The sequence below is a fragment of the Amblyomma maculatum genome, chromosome 10, assembly GCF_055883805.1.
Source record: "Amblyomma maculatum isolate TAMU_Amacu chromosome 10, ASM5588380v1, whole genome shotgun sequence".
In the NCBI taxonomy this organism is placed as follows: domain Eukaryota; kingdom Metazoa; phylum Arthropoda; class Arachnida; order Ixodida; family Ixodidae; genus Amblyomma; species Amblyomma maculatum.
In genome coordinates, this window is record NC_139353.1 from 123,230,343 (window position 1) to 123,250,942 (window position 20,600).

Here is a 20,600-nt window from a genome sequence, read left to right on the forward strand (position 1 = left end):
TCCTCGTTGTAAATCACTTCCTTGAAATTAAACGTCGCTTGATTGGGAGTTCCTTTATGCAATCAGATAGCACCTCCACAGAAAAAGCGGCGGCCCGCTCCGCTGCAATGCTCGCCGCCATACTGGATTTTGAGCGGACGTGACGTCAACGACCCATCGTCGCTACCGCGGCGAACGCGGCAAAATCGGTCGCGGACCGATCGCCCTCGCCACGTCGCTTTCTGCCCTCGTCGGCGTGAAAAGCAGCCGAATCCGCTTCGCTCGCCGGAAATTTGGTGCAGTGAGAACGCGCCTTTACAGACATATTTTTCGTTTATTCCTACCGCTTTAGTTTCTTTTCATTTTTTTTTTCTCTCCTTGTTCTCCTCTGGTTTACTTCCTGGATGCCATATGGTACACCTGTGTCTTGTTGCTGCACCCCACCAGCCCAAAGGCGCTGCCAATACCTGCACTTAAAGCAAATGTGTACACCCATCGAGACGCCCCGTCTTCCTCTCGAATTGTTTACCACCCACCCTGGTTGTCGATTGCTTGTTTCCCCCTTTATTGTGCGGGCATCCGCTTGCTTGCTGTGTTCGGCCCCCTTTTTGTGTTCGCGTGGCGGCGAAATGCCCCTAGGGTTTCTGTTTTTGTTTTTTTCTTTTTCTTCTCCCACCCCTCTTGCCGATTGTCCCCTTCATTTTCTATTTCTCTGCCTTCTGTCGCTATCATTGTAATACCTTTAAGAAGGCGCCAAAGCGTAATGTAGACCATCCTTGAGAAATATCGTGCTACGACCGAAACGTCGAAATAATTATGTTTAAAGAATTTTAATGTGACACTTTGAACAGACTACTTTTAATCAGTTGCCTTGAAAACGTTTGATATATATATATATATATATATATATATATATATATATATATATATATATATATATATATATATATATATATAGTGGGAACAGTGATTGACGCCGACCCAGAACTCAAAACGGCGGCACAACCCCAATTCCGGTATTTTCCTCTCTGCGTCTGTAATTTTGCTCGTAATAACAAATTTAGGAAGCCTGCAAAAACTGGCTCAAAAAGCACCGTAAATCTGTAGCAGAAGGGCATCAGTACTTACTTTTCAAGGCGGGTACTGGTCCCTTTGTTGCCGTCCTATGGGTTCATCATACCTGATAATTCTTTTATATATCATTCCTCAGTTCCCGCCCTACCGACAATACCGTAGCACTGGCGAACTGATAAATAGAACTGCGCTTAAAAGAGCCACGTGTTGAGGCTAGAAGCGAGAAATGGGAACCCAAAGAGTCAGTCTGGCCGATTTCATATTCACATGATTAACATCTGCCTCGTATTTTTATATTAACTAATTTTTTCGCACCGCCTTTTTTAGATTTTAGGTGGCCCTTTTTTCGTCACAGCTTTTCTATGTGAACAATGTGTGGATGCAATAAAAAATGTAAAGTGTACGACAGCTATGGCCGCGTTTTCCGAGTGTTGAAGCGGGAAAGAAAATTGAAATATAAAATACTCTTTAAAGTAACCGTGGGAAGTCAGTCTCAGTGTGCATACAAAAAAGTCTCATGCGATTGAAATGAATACTTAAGTCCCGCGCCTTGTCTTCTTTCAACCTCTTTGCTCATTGCATCCATGCATGATTCAGGTGTCTTCCTTGAGCTAACAATGACATTCCAACTCCAGGAACTTCTTTTCGCGTTTTATTCAGTTTCTTTTTCTCACTGATCCCAGCTCAAGTCACATGTTCATCTAATTTGACTAATTATCGCAGGTAACCATGCCTCGCAAACTTCCATTCTCTCCGCACTTTTTCAAACTACGCTGCCTACAAATCATGAGAAGCTACAAAGGCCGGCGCGCTTTTGTGTTCATCACCCAAGTGGCACACGTTACCAGAATGTAGATGTAGAAAAGAAAGGACAATAAGAACATGCGCACAGGGCTACTGAAGCTGACGTTGTGTCAGTGGTTTACAAATCATTGTGCGTGCGCCCCGGAGTAATAATAATAATAATAGTTGGTTCATAGGAAGGAAAAGGCGTAGTATTTGTCACACTCGATCTGTGGGCACCTAAACCGCGCCGTAAGATAACGGAGGAAGGTGGGAGTGAAAGTGAAAAGTGATAAAGAGGAGCCGTAGCGGAGGGCTACGGAGTAATTTCGACCACCTGGGGATCTTTAACGTGCGCTGACATCGCACAGCACACGGACGCCTCTTCGTTTCGCCTCCATCGAAACGCAGCCGCCGTGGTCGGGTTCGAACCCGGGAACTCCGACCCAGTAGGCGGGCGTCTTACCACTGCACCACCACGGCGGGGCGCGCCCCGGAGTAGTGAGCTGCCCTCCTGCTTAGCTCTGTTCGGCCGATCCACGACGACTATTTGATGATGCGAAATGTATGCGAACAAGGATTTTCACACAAACACATCCAAGACCATAGGCTTCATAACTATGAAACGTCGCGACCAGGCACTGCTGCTATTTGTGTTTGTTTCGCTTGTGATACGTTTTATTCGAGCTCTTTTAAAAGCACATGGCACGACCATGCAGCGTAAAGCGCAGACATCTTGAATTGGAGCAGAGGCACGAAGCTCCTGATGTCATTACAGCCTGTCGATGCAACAGTATTCCGTGAACGTAGTAACAAGTTTTATTCTGTCTTATTAACAAGTAGAGCGTGTTTTTCTCGGTAGTCTCGTAAGCACCTACGTAAGTAGTAAGAAGAGGTCAAGAGGAGGCAGAACTCCGTGTAACAGGTGTCTAACAGGACAAGAAAACTGAGACAGATACGGGAAGAAACGTTGAGTCTTTCCTTCATCGCGCACAGCACCTGTCGTGACCGGTTTGACACACTGTCGCGTTTCTCACCCCACCGCACACAGGAAAAAGAGGCATGGGGGCGGATGCCAGATGCGAGCCTTCGGAGCGACGACAGGCTTATTGCCCACAAAGAGGTGCATAGGAAGAAAGAGTCTGTTGCCGTTCAAGATGTCGTCGCTGCACGCCATGATTGTGTGTCGCCAACCGCTGGTACGAGAGCGGGCCTCCGACTGCGCCGCGGGCACCGGTGTTGGGTCCGTCGGCCGCCTTGAGCCAGTCTGCAGTTCTGCGGTCAACCCACCGGCCGCTTGTTCGAGGGGCGGCAGTCTGTTGGCTCCTGCTACATGTGCATCACCTCCTGGTGGTCCTTGTTCACTGCGCAGCCGAAGGAGGGCGATTAGAAAACGAGGAATTTCAAGCGTGTTGCCCGCACTTCTGCAGAGAAGCGAGGGAGCACTACGCAGGAAGAACAGCAAACAGAACGGGCATCTCGAGCGTATCGGCACTTACGGCAGCTGGCGCGAGAGGTTACCTATCGTACCGTATTTCTATGGAACAAGAATGTAGCAGTAGCCGCTTGGCAGGAATTGCTGCATTTGCTTCGGCGGTAACGACCAGATGAAAAAAAAAAAACAACTCTGAGCAATAAGTTATACGCTTGTACGCAAATCAGACCATATTCAATTCCTGAACAAACGCTGTTTTTAAATGATCGGCCATAAACTTCTATGCGAGAGAATTATTTTACTAAGAATTGAAAATATGGTAAGTGTAGGTGGTCCACAGAATAAAAAAAAAACAATGTAAGAATGACGTTATGAACATATGTTTACTGCATTCTTTGTGATGATGACTATGTGGTTCCCGCACAATCTTGATTACGTGGTAGAAATAAATCTTCTTTGCGGGCGTCTATAAAACGTAACTGGTATGGCGTTTAAGAAAGCTACTGAAAGTACTTATAATCTTGATCTATGGGATCGTCTAATGATATCAAGGTATGTTAAAGCCAAGATGTATCCTTCTTGCGCAAACATACCAGCAGAGCAAGAGGGAGGGCCTAAGCTGCTTCAAAAAAGGCGGGAAAAGTACTGCAAGCTAAAAAAAGAAAAATGTCCTAGAGTCGCATGAATCCGCTTTCGTAGAAATGCGCCAGCCGCATTTTTTTGTTTATTTTATTTGCGACATCCTTTGTCTGCAAGCCTTTCTTGCGTCGAACAGTTCAATACGTTAACCTGTTTACTGCTTGACGGAGAGAAAAAGTGACACAGCTTGCGCTTTATTTTATTTCTCTTTTTAGCACTCTTGGTCCACCACAGAATCGTTCTGGGAACTTATACTCTTCTTTTGGAAAAGCTCGCTTGCGCCACGGGCGAAAGAACTCTCACGCACCGAACCCGACCGGTCCATGCTGTGCGGCCAAATAGAGGAAACATAGCAAGAGAGCAATACTGGTCTTGGATTCAATATATCTGTATTGCGCAGTTTTTCGTCGTTGCCAAGATGGAAGCAAAACATTGCCTTTCTTCTTCATTCCTTCCCAAATAAAAGAACTGTTGTCGTTTTTGGCGTTCTCAAATACTGCAGACATCAGCTAAGGCACAAAATTAAATATGTGCCTAGTCACAGAACCTTTGCCACAAACTACGTAAAAAGATAAAAGTTTAGTCACTCCGGGTCCCATTCCTGCTTTGCCATCGCATATCTTCCTTGTTCGCGCTTTGACTGTACTACTAAAGTTACTTTTATTCTGAAATTTTCTCGCATAGAAAGCACATACTATTTTTATTTACATACCGGAGAGCCCCGACAGCGGCCTTTGGGAGCCAAGGCTGGGATTTCACGATAATGGTTTTGACAGTGCAAGTCGAAAGAACGCTGAATATGACGTGCATACACAGACGCAGGCAGGATGTCATACATATGCTAAGAAAACTTTTCCTATGCCACAAAACATACCTACGCCCGGCTACACCTTTCATCCGAAGTGCATGGCACTGCGGGTGCGCTATGGCCCAAACAAGCTCAAGTATCACGAAACGACGTCAATGTCACTCGGTCCGGTGCGACACAGAGAAGCTAATAAAGCATACATAAGAAACACGAGTAGAAAGCATTCTCCAGAAAGCTAGGATCAGACATGACAGGCGAAGCGAGACGTGCACAGAAAGGCAGACAATGCTAATGCGCAAACATTAGCCTCAGCCAATAAGAAAGTGCTATTCTATTCGACATTTCCTTACCTCAGAGAGGGCCTCTTTTTGGCAGAATTTAGCATAATATCGCTACATAGCGCATTTCCTTGCGATTTTCTATAGTTTTCAGGGTCAAGGTCCGATAGCAAGCAGAATATAAATCAGTCGCTTCATCTGAGATAAAACCTCGATTGCACCATAGTTTTATTCATGTATTGAACATGAAGCATCGCGAATGACAGGAAACTGCGGATATGTCTACAAGACGAACGCGTCACTTCGTTTAGATTTTTTTTTTTTTTCATTTATTTAGTTAGTTAGTTTACAAGTACTGCCAACCATATGCAAGATTTTAGGCAGGAGTGGGTGGTCATGACAATATAAAATGTGTATATATGGCAAGCAAATGCACATCAAAATACCAGATGGTCACAAAGACAAAAATCACATGGTTCTTTTCACAATGTTCACTGTGACCGGAAAGAAAATGTGCCATGGGTGTAACTGGTGGATATGGGGTACAAAAACAGGTTCACAGCAGATTATAATGCACTTTAGTGTTTACTCAGGAGTGTGTCTGTGAACGCATTAAGAGTAGAGCATTCAAAAGTTTGGTTATGCAGTGCATCCCAGTTGCGTGACGTTCAGGGAAAAAAAAAAGAGTTCTTGAACACGTTGGTTTTACAAGTGAAATCCTTGACCTTTTTGCTATGGTATGATCGAGTAGTACGCGCATTTGCGGGTTGAATGTTTGGTTTGGTTTGTGGGGTTTAACATCCCAAAGCGACTCAGGCTATGAGAGACGCCGTAGTGGAGGACTCCGGAAATTTCGACCACCTGGGGTTTTTTAACGTGCACTGACATCGCACAGCACACGGGCGCCTAGCTTTTCGCCTCCATCGAAAAGCGGCCGCCGAGGCCGGGATTCGATCCCGCGTCCTTGTGAACAGTATTCGAGCGCCGTAACCACTGCGCCACCTGTGTGCTGTCTTAAGTACAGTATCGTGGCTTGGACCGGAAGGCACCCAGTTTACGAAAAGGCGCTCGTAAAATATGTATGCTATATTACGATGAAAAGTATTAACCAACCTCCCTTGGAAATTACAAACCATGCCGCTCTGAGCGGATGCGCAAACTGACGCTGCACTCTTCGTGTAGGGACTTTTACAGTGACAGCTAAACTCTTCCCTGATCGGAACGCAAAACGTTCCTGGAATAAGGGCCAAGGCAGTAAGGTATACACAACACCCACTGCTCATGGACACCGCGCAATGGTCCTCGCATTTTTGCAGCCAGGCGTTTCAGTGATATTACTACTAGAACACAGTGTATTCCGAAGTCACAGCCAGTTCCTACAAAAGCAGAAGCGCTACTCACGAGCGACGTTAACGAACGCGATGCCCCACATGATGCTCCAGACCCATCCAACGACGAAGGGCGCCGTGATGGCCTGAAGCAGCGCAGCCAGAAGGGCGTATCCAGCCGCCGTCCACCGACTCGGGTGCTCTGTGCGGCAGCCGCACAGTGCAGCCACTGCACTCAGTAGGGTGCCTGCACAAACGAACACGTACGTCACGTCACTACATCACTCACGCCAATAGCAATGGCAGCAACTCTTTGTGAATAAAAGTGCACAAGAAAGAACCATGCTGGAGGCCCTTAGCACCCGGTAATTCGCTTAGCTCTAGCAGTGCCGGCTCTGCCCTTCTTGAGGCGCTGAACGCCACCAGGAATCTTACGTGAACGCTCAGAAAATTGTCTAGAAATCTGCCGATTGTCTGAGTAATACAGCTCGAAGCATGCTGGCGACACGAAGTCGATGTCAGTAGATCAGTTTCAGTAGCCACCACCTGCAGTCAGCGTTGGGTAGAGCAGTCAGAAGTGCTTATTGTCCCCCTACACGAACCTTCTACGTTCGTTATCTTGACGTTTCCCACGTCACGTAGGTGCATGCTAGAACAATCATTCCTTCTTCTCTTTCTTAATGGGGTGTGTAGTCCAGGAATGCTTTTTAGTACATAACCCACATCATGCGGTAAGTGATTATGTGGCCCATACCTCCTGCATATTGCAGTCCAATGTTTAATTTTCCAGCTTTAGAGATACAATTAAGCACTTAACATATAATGAGTAAAACTTAGCCCTTCCCTGATTGTTGCCTCAGCAGAACATTTGATAGGTAGGGCGTCTGAAATGTTGCATGCCCGAAATGAGGCGTTCAGGCTCATTTCACCCTGGTCCTTTCATTTGACACAGGGTGCATAAGTTTCTAGGCGTGATCTCTGCGTAGCATTTTTCGTTCAGTGTCGTCAACATGAGTACCTAGCAAAACGTTGCTCGTCTAAAATGGGCACACTTTGATGGCCGCTTCTTGACTGTTTAGAAGCATGCTTGACACTAGGGTTGTGGAGGCAGCATTGCATTGCATCTCTGACTTGAAATACTGAATCTTCTGTTTTGTTTTGGCTCACTTAATTAATATTACTGACAACGAAAGCAAACAGTTTAACCAGTCGTAGAGCATTTGCTCATGAATTCGAAGCCATATTTAGTAACGCCAATCACGAGATGATTTATTAGCGGTCATACGGATACAAATGATGCGGACGCAGTGTACGGAATGCATAAAAACATATACTGCCAACCTGATAGTAGTGGTGGTAAATAGTAAAAGTAGTGGTCTAGTACTCTGGTCAGCCTCATTGTTTTCGCAGCAAATGAAGCTGCACCTTTCCAAGTGATGGGTGGCATCGCCTAAAAGAAGCAGCATGAAGTAATTGTGTTTTTATACGCACGAAAGACTGTCTCGAGATAAATTACTGCAGCCCAGTTCGATTAGTAGGCAACATTATGTTCCGAGATTGCACACAGTCTTATTCACACGTTTTTTGTACCAAATGAGCTCCCATGAAAATACTGAGTTGAAGCGTTCTCCACTAGTGACATATGACGGGCGGATAGGCACTGTAATTACCGTTTTGGTAATGTTTAATATGTCCACGCAACGAAAACGAAAATAGCATTGCACACAAACAAAACAACGCAACGACTTCGCAGGACGAAGCACAACACGGAAATGGTTTAGTCTTCGCGAGCCCGCTTTTTATTTCAAATAGGATATGCCCACCGGAGATGTCAGCGATTATCTCAGACGGCTGTCGTAGGCATTTCTCGTGCTTTACGCTAAAACTCCACTCTTTACAACTCCAGTTCAGCACGCAAGACATTGTGAGCTTTTTGTTCTCTTTGGAGACGTTAACGTACGATAAATAAAAATCTTTACTGTTTCATCACAGAAGCCCATACAGCCCTAGTAGCGAGAATTGAGTTTTTGACCTTGTTTCTGGCGCATTTGCCTCCTCCCCATCCTTTTGCAGCCACGTGATGCACCCAGACATTCCGTGTTACCGCCACACCTGTCCAACTGTTTGCCGCACACTCGCCGTTTACCCGGGTTCACGATTGTCGGGGAAGAAGAGTCTCCTTCATGGTCTCTTTTTTTTCACAGATTGTGTGCCAGACCATGAAACTCTGCTGTTATCCAGGCACTAGAGGCAGCCATGCACAGCGGCTTTCAACGTACAGCTCTGAGATTGCTTTTTCGAAATACATAGCATTTCTTTTTTTTTACAAATTGACATCCGCACTGATGGGAACAATACCGCAATTAGAGACCGCGCTGCTATCCAATTAGCCAAATTTGAGAACATGTTAGCCTAGGTACGTAAAATACGCCGTTAATCACCTTTGGAGTTCAGCGGGGCGTCGAATGCAATTACCTGGCAGCGCAAAGACAGCGGAACCAGGCCGTCATCTCTCGAATTGCGGATTAGAGCCATGCAGAACCGCACCTGAACACGGTAACTCTTTCCGTGCTCAGCATCCCAAGCAAAACCACTGCCATCGCTCCTCTCGAGATTTCTAATTTCAGATAATTGCTTGCTCTTTCTGAATTACTGCGGCTCCATTTGCAAACTTTGAGCACTACGCTGATTGCGAACGCTGATCACTATAGTAAAATGACTTTTAACTGGAACAAACAGAACGCAGGTGACAGGGATCTCAAGACACCGCGACTTAATATCAAAATTTTGTCACGGATGCAGCAGCCCTCGCTGTAAGGGACGTCGCGTAACTGGTGTCTTGCTGCTTCGCATCTGACAGCGCAAACTTCTCCGTTCCTTAATGAATGTTAAGGTTTTTTATATCTCTGCAATTCATGAAACTAGAAAATGGAATTTGACTGAATGCACTCCTAGACGACAGCGGCGGTGACTGTCATGAAACCGTGAAGGATCATAATGAGCCTTTGTCATAGGTTCCATTCACTTTGATTTCAAAATAGCCATCTATTTCTTTTCCTGCCACATTTTAAGAGACATGCCTGCATAAAATTGTTTGCCTCAAATTTTCTCACATCTTTTTGCAGCCGCATTTGCTACTTCGGAATGATTTATTTCAACAAAGGTGCATTCGTTTATAGAACAGTACTTGCATAGCGCATCTGAATAAATTGCAAATCTTCGCACATAATATGACAACTTACGACTAAGAATCCGTAAACACTCTTTCTCTGCTTCCGCATACTCTGTGCACGTGTTCGTTACAAATTATTCCGTGAAATATCTACACCCGGCATCACCCGCCTCCCAATCTCTCTCTGTCTCTGCATTCATGTGTGCGTGCTTGTGTGCGTACGAAACATTTCTTTTCTGCTACACACATGCCGTACGATATGCGCAGACATAGAAGCTGTGCCAACCATATGTTGACATGAGGAATTTTTTTTTTTTTCAGATTCTGTCAGTTAAGCCTTGAAAGCAAATTTTGTCGAAGCTATTGGGCTGTGTGAGAGCGCTGTTGTTGTAGCCATTGGGGTCAACGTCATAGCATGTAACGAGTTCGTGTTTAACTGTGGTGTCTTAGGCGGATACTAAAAAGCGAAATGACACTACCCTCAACAGTTTTTCACGCCGACGTCTCACCGAAATACACAAATAACGATTTTGTTGTGTTGTGTTGTGTTTTATGGCACATAGGCAGCTAAGGCCATCATGTGCGCCAAACTCTGGGTTTACATATCTGTTTGGTAAAAGGAAGCAAGCGATTATTTTAATACACTGGAGTAGGTTCAGGATGTTGGCATCTTTTAAGAAATCAACGAGAGAAGACGTTTTAACCAGTGAACTTTCTCCTAAGAGTAAGCTAGGGTGCAGAGGAATCTAGTTGTCATAGAACTGTGGGAAATGCTTTTTTTTAAGTTTATCGAGTTTTATACAGAATATTGAATGTGGTTAATGGTGACCACCTCTCCGCAGTGTTCGCGTATGTGTTTGTTTTTCTTTGCTAGAATAAAGTTATAAGTCGAAGGCGGAATAAGATTATTTTAATAAAACGTTCTTGATGGCTCCATGTTTTTGATTCTTCTATAACTGGCTTTACTAGGTGTAGCTTGTTATTAATTTAGTTATCCCATATGCATTCCGCCACTTCTGTCTCAGGTTTCTTCGTATGAATTTTATGGCATCATTGTGAGAAATTCTGAATTTCTGTACTTAAGCATTGCAGGTGGCCGGGACACATGCATCAGCCCTCTCGTTACCGCTGATTACAACGTGGCTTAGCACCCAGCAAAATTTGATATTACGTCCTTGTGTTTTTGCTATCACTACGTAATGGACTATGTCCCCTACTAAAGGTGCTGTTGCATTTTTTTTTGACGTAGTAATGCGAGTACGCTCAGAGAGTCTGTATGGATGATACTGTTTTCGGTGTTTTTGTTGACTGTTTTATCTATTGCTAAAGGGCCTGTCACACTAGCACGACACGACACCGACGCAGACCCGACAACGACACCGACAGTCGGCCAACTCGTCGGCCGACCATGTCTGCGGCCGACCAAGCTGTCACACTAGGCCGACAACGACACCAACACGACCGAAAACCAAATGTCTTCCCAGTGTGACAGGCTTTGAGGCCGGGGACACCGACAAAACCAGTCTGCCGACTGTCGGTGGCCGAGTCTTCGAGAGATCGGCCGCCGAGCAAAAACTTTCTCGAAACGCAAAACCGACTCAGTACACCTCGTCGACAGCGAATACCTTTCAGCACTAATATACGTAAAAAAAGTAGAATCAATGCATAATCCGTCACCGAAACGCGAGCGTGAGCCGCCAAAATACTCGAGGCCGCCGAATGCGTGTGGAATATCAACGGCAGCGTTTTCTTTTCGGGGCGAGTGAATTCGGGGCGCATAGATTTGTGGCGCTCGTTGGGACCGTGAGCAATCTTTCCGCTTTTCCGAACTGCACAGAATAATGCAAAATGAACATAGTACGTGACAAAGAAATGATGAAAAGAAGCGATTATTTTCCTGAAGCCAGCAGAGATGCCGATCCTCCTGCGCACTTCGATCATTGTGTTTAACGTCTAGCCGCTGCGTCGCTACTTCGCAACCCAATTTCAACGCTATGTTACGCATCACGCAATAATTTTTTGTTGCATAATTCAATGTGTTTCAAGAATTGTGTGCGCAAAAAGCGCAGAACTTGCGTTTAAACTTTACAACAGAACCAACAGCAGTCGTGGTCCCGCGGCCGGCCCTGTGAAATGCGCCTAAGGTTTTAGAAAATCTGCCGAAAGTTTTACCTTTTACTGCACAACATGGCATGATTCAAACTATCTGCAGTTTACTCTCAGCAAGCTGGACAGTCAGTTAAGCGGTAAACGCTCCTACTACCTTCGCGACTTTCGCACTGCAAGACAGCGTATTAGCTGGAACCATATATCTCAGCCTCTGAAAGGGCCGGTTAGGCCTAACTTTCGTGGTGCAGTGGTTAGCGCAGCTGGCTATCAAACAGGAGGTCGTGAGTTCGATCCCAAGGGTAGAGTTTTTTTTTTTCCTTTTTTTTTTCACCTTTTAATATACACTGTCTCTTATTCGCCGTGGACAGCGTTTGTTTTTCGAACACTAACGTCGTTCTGATCCAGCAACCTGAGCCGTAAAATACTGGGCACTATTCAGTCTCGGCCCATAATCACGACTGTTGAGACGCATGTTTTGGTATGGTCGAATACATGAAATAGAATTAAAATTAAGCGTTCCTTAAGTTGTTACGAGAATAAACCATGAAAAATAATATAGGGAGTAGCTACAGAAAGGAGAATTTTGCATGGTAGAAAAAAAAATAAAAGGATTAAGAAAATGAACGTATAATGACACGAGAAGAGAGTGAGAATGAGAGGGCCTGGTCGGTGGGGAGGTTTCCCACGTTGTCTGGCTAGTGTGACATAGGAGTTGGGCGACCGTCGGCCGACAGCCGTCTTGCGAGCGACGCGGCGCCGACACCGACTGTCGGCCGACTGTTTCCGTCGGCGCAGTGTGACATAGACGCAGACATCAGGAAGACGCGCTGTTGGCAGACCAAATCGGCGTCATGTCGTGCTAGTGTGACAGGCCCTTAAGGATACGGCGTAGCATTCAGCAATAAATATTGAGGCACACTGTGGTAACCTTACTGTTTTTTCCTGTTTGTCTTCTATTACTGCACTGCCTACATGAAATATTGACACATGCCATCCATAGACGACGAAGATTTCAACGGGCGATTCGGAGAAGACGACGAAGCGAAACGGTGCTCCGCTTTTGTGCTGCCCTGACTGACTGTTGGTGTTCTTCGGTGCCAGAGTGCCAGAGCGCCTTCTGTGTAACGTTACGTTACAAATCTGGTGGAATTGCCGGGTAACGATCCAGTCCTGCATAATCAACCTGCCAATACGGAGCTTACCCCCGTACATCAACGCCTCGGCCGCCGCCTACGTGGAGAGCCTCCTGAATTCGGACCACTTCCGGCCGCTACCAGGACGACGCACCCTCAGACGGCCATAGAACCTGCTGCAATGACATCTGAGAGCAGGCTTCCCACCAACATCCTGTGTCATCAGCCGCGAACACCCCCCTCTTTTCATGGCGACGTGTTCGAGGACGCCGAGGACTGGCTTGAGAACTACGAGCGAGTTGCGCGTTACAACGGGTGGACTGATGAGCGCAAGCTCCACAACGTGTACTTCGCTCTTGAAGAGTCTGCACGGACATGGTTTGAAAACCATGAGGCTTCCTTTCCATCCTGGGCAGCCTTCTGTCGTGATTTGAAAGCCACCTTTCCTAGCGCCGACCGCCGGGAGCGAGCAGAGGTTGCGCTACACTCGCGCAATCAGCGCCAGAACGAGAGTGTGCGTATGTTCTTTGAGGACATGACTCGCCTTTTCAAGCGTGCGGACCCGCAAATGCCTGAAGATAAGAAACTGCGTCACCTGATGCGCGGCGTTAAACAAGAACTTTTCGCGGGACTGGTGCGCAGTCCACCGCGCACTGTGGCGGAGTTTCTCAACGAGGCAGCTACCATGGAGACAACGCTGCAACACCGAGCCCGTCAGTACAACCGTAACGTGAACGTCATTGGGTCCGACGCACCCCCTGTGCATGTCGGCAGCGACATGGACGCACTAAGAAATCTCATCCGTTCTGTCGTGCGGGAGGAACTGCAAGCGCTCCGGATGCCTTGCAACACAACAGCTTTTCCTTCACTGGCTGAAGTCGTCCGGGACGAGGTGCGTATGGCAGCTCAGCAAGTTGCTGACGTTCCCCAGCAACGCGTTCCCCACCAGACGTTTGACGCGAGGCCAACCTACGCGTCCGTCTTGCGTAGGGCTCCCCCGCCGGACCATAGTATCAACGCCGCAGCTCCAGCAATGGAGCCGCAGGGTCATCGCATGGAGGGACTCGCATGGAGCCGCATGGAGCCTAACTACTCCCCTCCGCCAATCTACCAGCGACCCCGTAAAAGTCAAGTATGGCGGCCCCGGGACCGTCGGCCCCTGTGCTATCATTGCGGGGAAGCCAGTCACCTTTACCGGGCGTGCCCGTACCGCCGCGTCAACATGAGGGGTTTCGCCTCGGAGGAACTCTACCATCGGAATGACGAACGGCCTACTGAGGTTGCAAGTGACCTTGCAGCGCGACAGTATCCCGTCACGTCCGGGTACCAAGAGCGTCGATCGACGTCCCCGACGAGCTACCGTTCGACAAGTCTCCACTCTTCCCGACGCCGCTCCTCTCCCAGCCCTAGCCGGGAAAACTAATACCAGCGGCCTTCGGAGGCAGGGTCCCTGATGTCGGGAAATGTCAAGATCCTCCGTCATCGTCAGGCCGACCCGACGAGATTTCGCTTGTGTCAGGTAGCGACAGCATCCGGCATACTACCTCCGATTTATGTGTAACGATTGATGGAGTGGATGTCACCGCGTTACTCGACACTGGTGCCGATTATTCAGTAATGAGCCGTGGTCTCGCCAGAGAACTGAAGAAAGTTTTGACACATTGGTCCGGCCCGAAAATTCGCACGGCGGGAAGTCACTTGATCGAACCTGCCGGCAAGTGCACAGCGCGGGTCGGCATCCGTGGTTTTGTGTATGTCGGAGAATTTATCGTGCTTCCTGAATGTTCGAAAGGCTTGATCCTTGGTCTAGACTTCCTGCAGACCAACGGCGCTGTCATTGACCTGAAAGAAGCGCGTGTTTCCTTTTCGACGAAACGAGCCATGGCGCGCATTGAAAACGAAGATTCGGGTCTGAACGTTTTGCGTATAGTCGGCGATGACGTGAGGGTTCCGGCACGTTCTAGTGTGTTGGTTCTTGTAAAGCATGACTTATTCCACGATTACGAGGGCATCGCGGATGGGCACCTTCCGCTACTACTCGAGAAGGAATTAGCCGTTGCTCCAGGACTCGTACAACTCCAGAACAGCTGTGCTACTGTCCTCCTGACAAATTTTGCTAAGGAGATGCGGCATCTCGGCAAGGACACGGCTGTTGCCGTCCTTCACGATGTTGCTGCCTTGCCTCATTTATGCACCGCCGGAGCGAACCCTAAAGAAGAGGCCGCACCTTGTCATGCTCTGCAAACCGTTAAAATTAACCCCGACTTGAGACCCGATCAGAGGAATCTTCTCTCGGCTCTTCTGAGCGATTTCGCAGACTGCTTCGCCACAGGCTCTAAGGTCGGTCGTACTCCAGTCGCCAAGCACCGCATCATCACCGATGAGACCACGTTACCGGTATGCCAGCGCCCGTACCGGGTTTCTCCTAAGGAACGTGACGCCATTAAGGCACAAGTGGATGAAATGCTTGCGGACGACGTGATCCAGCCTTCGACGAGCCCATGGGCGTCGCCAGTGGTCCTTGTCAAAAAGAAAGATGGCAGCTTGAGATTCTGTGTCGATTACCGAAAGTTAAATAACGTGACTAAAAAGGACGTCTATCCGCTGCCCAGGATTGATGATGCCCTCGACCGACTACGCGACGCCAGGTACTTTTCCTCATTAGACCTCAAAAGCGGATACTGGCAAATCGAGGTGGATCAGAGAGACCGAGAGAAGACTGCATTTGTGACGCCCGACGGCCTATACGAGTTTAAGGTGCTTCCGTTTGGTCTTTGCTCTGCACCGGCCACGTTCCAACGTATGATGGACACGGTTTTATCAGGTCTGAAGTGGCAGTCGTGCTTGGTGTACTTAGATGATGTCGTTATTTTCTCGCCTACTTTCGAGCAACACTTGGACCGGTTGCGCGTCGTGCTTCAAGCACTCAAAGGCGCGCAACTAACGATGAAGCCTGAGAAATGCCACTTTGCTTTCAAGGAACTACGCTTTCTCGGCCATGTTGTCAGTGCACAGGGCGTTCTTCCTGATCCCGAGAAGACTATCGCAGTGTCAAATTTTCCACGCCCCACCGACAAAAAGACACTTCGACGATTTCTAGGTCTTTGTTCATACTACCGACGCTTCGTCCAAGATTTTTCTAAGATAGCTGAACCACTGACAGCCCTAACCAGAAAAGACATACCCTTCCTGTGGGGAGACGATCAAGAACAAGCCTTCCAGGAGCTTAGAAGCCGCCTACAAAGACCCCCAATACTCGCCCATTTCGATGAAGACGCCGCAACCGACGTACATACTGATGCCAGCAACGTTGGCCTCGGCGCGGTACTCATTCAGTGGCAAGGCGGAGTATAACGGGTTATCGCCTACGCGAGCCGAACACTCTCACGATCGGAGGCGAACTATTCGACAACGGAGAAGGAGTGCCTTGCGGTAATCTGGGCCATCAGCAAGTTTCGACCATATTTGTATGGACGACCCTTCCGTATTGTCAGCGACCATCATTCCTTGTGCTGGTTGGCAAGCCTTAAAGACCCGTCTGGACGCTTAGCTCGTTGGAGCCTCCGTCTTCAAGAGTATGACGTCACTGTTGTCTATAAGTCGGGACATAAACACCAAGATGCGGATTGCCTGTCACGCGCGCCATTGGACTCCACTGCAGTGGAAAACGCCGATGATTTTCCCTTTATTGGGGCCATTACCCAATCCCATATGGCTGACCTTCAACGCAAGGACCCGGAGCTGGCGCCGCTCATCGATTATCTGGAAGGACGCGGTGGTAGATTACCGCTTGTTTTTCGTCGTGGCTTGCAGTCATACGCTTTACGAAGTGGAGTTCTCTACAAGCGCAATTTTGAAAGATCAAAAGAGACATTTCTACTCGTAGTGCCTACGCACCTGCGGCCCGACATCTTAAGCGCTTGTCACGACGAACCGTCCGCCGGCCACTTGGGAGTTAGTCGTACGCTTGCAAGAATTCGGGAGAAATACTATTGGCCGAAATTATTACCTTCAGTACGGTCTTACGTTAAACCCTGCCGCGATTGTCAACGCCGAAAGACTCCACCCGTGAAACCAGCTGGATTTCTTCAGCCGATCGCTCCACCGAAAACTCCTTTCCAACAAGTGGGGATGGATCTTCTTGGTCCTTTCCCGAAGTCAAGTAATGGAAAGCGTTGGATTGTTGTCGCGACAGACTACTTGACCCGATATGCTGAGACCGCGTCGCTCACAAATGGAACTGCCACCGAAGTCGCAGAGTTTTTTGTCCACGACATCGTATTGCGTCACGGCGCTCCGGCTGTTATCATTACCGATCGCGGGGCAGCTTTTACGGCCCGCCTGACTAAGGCTGTACTGAACCTTACACACACTAGCCATAGACGGGCCACGGCATACCACCCGCAAACTAATGGCTTGGTGGAACGGCTAAACAGAACTCTGGCCGACATGCTGTCTATGTACGTGGATATAGAGCATAAGACCTGGGATCGAATCCTCCCATATGCCACGTTCGCATATAACACGGCACTTCAGGAGACGACGCGGCTGACACCCTTCGAGCTTGTCTTCGGCCGTCGAGTGACCACTCCACTGGATACAATGCTGCCCTTATACACCGACGACGAAGATGAGCTTGACCTGGACATCGCCAGTTTTACCCAGCGTGCGGAAGAAGCGCGGCAGCTAGCAAGGCAGCGCATATACCTACAACAGAAACTAGACGCTGACCGTTACAACAGGGGACGGCGCTTCGCTGCCTACGAGCCTGGAGACTATGTCTGGATTTGGACGCCCGTTCGTCATCGTGGGCTCTCTGAAAAATTGCTGCGCCGGTACTTCGGCCCATATCGTGTCCTCCGCCGCCTCAGCGACGTTACTTACGAAGTTGAATCCGCGACCCAAGATCCCTCAAGCCGCAGACGACGCAAGTTCACTGATGTTGTACACGTCGTCCGGATGAAACCCTATTACGATCGCCCCGCTGACTATTCTTGAGACTGATGGTGCCCCGTTTTGTGTTGTGGTATCCCACACCAACCTAGCATAATATCTGTCAGCTCATCGCATCAAGCAGCATTTGCAGCATCGAGGCGATGCTGCCAGGAAGGGGGGCAATGACACATGCCATCCATAGACGACGAAGATTTAAACGGGCGATTCGGAGAAGACGACGAAGCGAAACGGTGCTCCGCTTTTGTGCTGCCCTGACTGACTGTTGGTGTTCTTCGGTGCCAGAGTGCCAGAGCGCCTTCTGTGTAACGTTACGTTACAATATTCTCTTTGAACCATCTGTAGAAAATGTCTTGTGATCACTGTATTTCTCATTTAATGCCAAGAACTCTTGTATAATGTGTTCATGCGGTGTTTGTGATTTGCGAAATTGAGTTAATGTGAAGTCACATACAGCAGTGAAGTTGTACCAAGGTGGCAGTGGGTCAGGTCTCCGTGCAATATCAGGAAGTGCATCCAACAAGTTGAGTTCCCGGCACTGCTCTTCAAAACGAAGTATGAGAGGTCTGATGGATCGAGGTTTATTGATGTACAGTGTTCTTGAGGGGCAGTTTGTAAGTATGGAGTAACAAATATGTTTCGGTAACGAGCGAATTTTCAGGACGTATGAAAGTGTAAGCATGGTCCTCCTGTATTTTAGTGGTGGTTCGTTTGCTTCTACATACAGACTTGTCACCGGCGATGTCCTGTATGCACCAGTTGAAAGACGCAGACCCAGGTTATGTACTGGGTCCAGCCGTTTAAGGTATGACGGTCTTGCTGACCCTGTGGATTTGCTGTGATCATGCTTTCATTACCGCAAAGAATGGCAAGAGAAAGCCAACGACGAAACACAGGTGACCGGAAACACGCGTTTTATCTCAACAAACCCAGCAACCTCACCAATCCTGTTACCTGTCCCACTATGGAGTAAGATAAAAAATTCACATCCATATGCACAAATTAAAAATAAAAAATGTAAACATATGTGATTTTATCAGATGTGAAGGGCACACAGAAAAAGAACACCAGTCCTCTGGAAGTGCGAGCCAATAGATGGCGCCTGTTGTCCAGAGAAGGAGCGCGATAGAAGCCTGCGTGCGAAGGGTGAAAAAATTATGTTCTATATCTATGAAAGACACGCACACTGGAGAAAAAGCGAACAGAAAAACAGTACCTTATTGGGCAAGTGTAATTCAATGAATATTTCGAGGAATATGCCCAGAACCGCGCTACAGCCAAAAGATGCGGCGCAAAACGACCCCAGTAAACTAAAAGAGGTGGTTGCGTGCCTGTTTCCACAATCCGCTCTTCACTTCTGCAACATTCACCAATTCTGCGGTTTTCCACAAACATTAGAACAATGTAAGCAGTAAATCGCTCATGACTTGCAGAACGCACGTCTTCTTCGCCAGCAAACTCGCTGTTAACATACAAACGAACCGACGTCGCGTGCGTTTCTGCAGCACCGCCGGCCGCCTGTCCACACTATCGGATCGACGCCAGTGCCACCACTAGGTCGATATCGCGACGAATATTCGCTCGTCAAATAAAGGAGAGACGGTTTCGCGTTTTATTCGACCGCAACAGTGTGCGAACATCTGTTATTGCTGAAAGCAAGAACGCAAATGCTGCTGCCAGTAATCCTTAACGATCATACTGGAATGTAAGAGTGATGTTGGTTAGGCAACATTTACTGGTCTCGGAAAGTAGAACGACACGTACTTATTCCTTTATTATTAATTAAGCCAACGTCATCAAATAGTGGTGTAGCGAGAACATTTGTTAGGCGGTGTTTTGAAAAATTCGAGGACGCTTAGCGACTAAAGCGGTGAAAGGCGAAAGTCTGAGTGCTGCTTTCTGCTACGCGACTGTTGCGCATGTAACGATGAATGCTGCTACAAGTAAAACGAGCGACTACTCTTTCACATTCTTTCACATTCAGTGAATTCTGCTTGGCAGCGACGAGATAGCGCTCCTTGTATATTCGCAGTTATTCTTATATACGTTTACTGTTGTGTGATTGATTTTAACGGGTGTGCGGCATAATTAATTAATCAATTACAGAACTGTCACTAATCAGTAATTCAATAATTAGCAATTAGGACATCTATATTGAATTATTGCTCAATCAGTGATTCATCATTGATTGGCATATGGCCATATGAGGCATACGTTCGCGCATACAGTTGTGGTGTTCTGTGATTGGTCGAGACCTCCATGACGTCATCCCGTCTCGACCAATCAGAGCCGTCTAAAAAGCGTAGCACTTTTGTTGATGACAACTATGAAGGAATGAAGGTTTTCGCCTTAAAAGAACAATGCCGGGTGGGGTGGGGAGAGGGGCATAGCGAGCCTATTTTGATGCTCAAATAAAAGGAGCTATTTCATGAAGGAAACATAGGGGGTATAGCATGCCCAACTATTTGAGTTCGGTACAGTAGTTACAATATGATGAAAAGAATAAATCATATGATATAGTACATTTGCAAAACAAAAAAAAAAAGAATGCTCTGTTGAACAAGTACAAAACGGCGAGTTTGTCGGTAGGATGTTCCATTAAGATTTTCTGCCTCTTGCCATTATAATTTTATGCCTCTAAAAATTTATTTCGTATATGCATCTGCAAATACACATACTACAGTAGTTTGAATGATTAATGGGATTTTGTCAAGTTGGAAAAAAATGTCACTGGAGAGGATAATCTGACCAGCGTCCTCTTTTCGCCCAAGCCAAGTTGTGGTGGGACGAGTTGAGATAAACCGAATGTGAGGCGCACGTTACGAAAATCGCATTCGATGTTCTGTTTACTTAGTGTCGTCGCAAGGTTATTCTATGATATCGAAAGAAAGGTAAAGTCACCAAAGAGA

The 20,600-nt window shown here is 47.4% G+C and overlaps 1 protein-coding gene across 2 annotated transcripts in view; it reads right to left on the reverse strand.

The window, feature by feature from the left end:
- Positions 1-2,349: 2,349 nt before the first annotated feature.
- Positions 2,350-20,600, reverse strand: part of LOC146177390 (protein stum homolog) — a 316,488-nt gene continuing 298,237 nt past the window's right edge. The window contains exons 6-7 of one of the 2 annotated variants that reach the window (XM_084580445.1): positions 6,398-6,571; positions 2,350-3,200 (exon numbers count right to left, since the gene is read on the reverse strand). In XM_084580445.1, coding sequence (XP_084436571.1) covers positions 3,166-3,200; positions 6,398-6,571 — 209 coding nt within the window. In that variant the 3' untranslated portion in view covers positions 2,350-3,165. The remainder of the gene's footprint in view (positions 3,201-6,397; positions 6,572-20,600) is intronic. The other variant, XM_084580446.1, reaches the window with a different exon arrangement.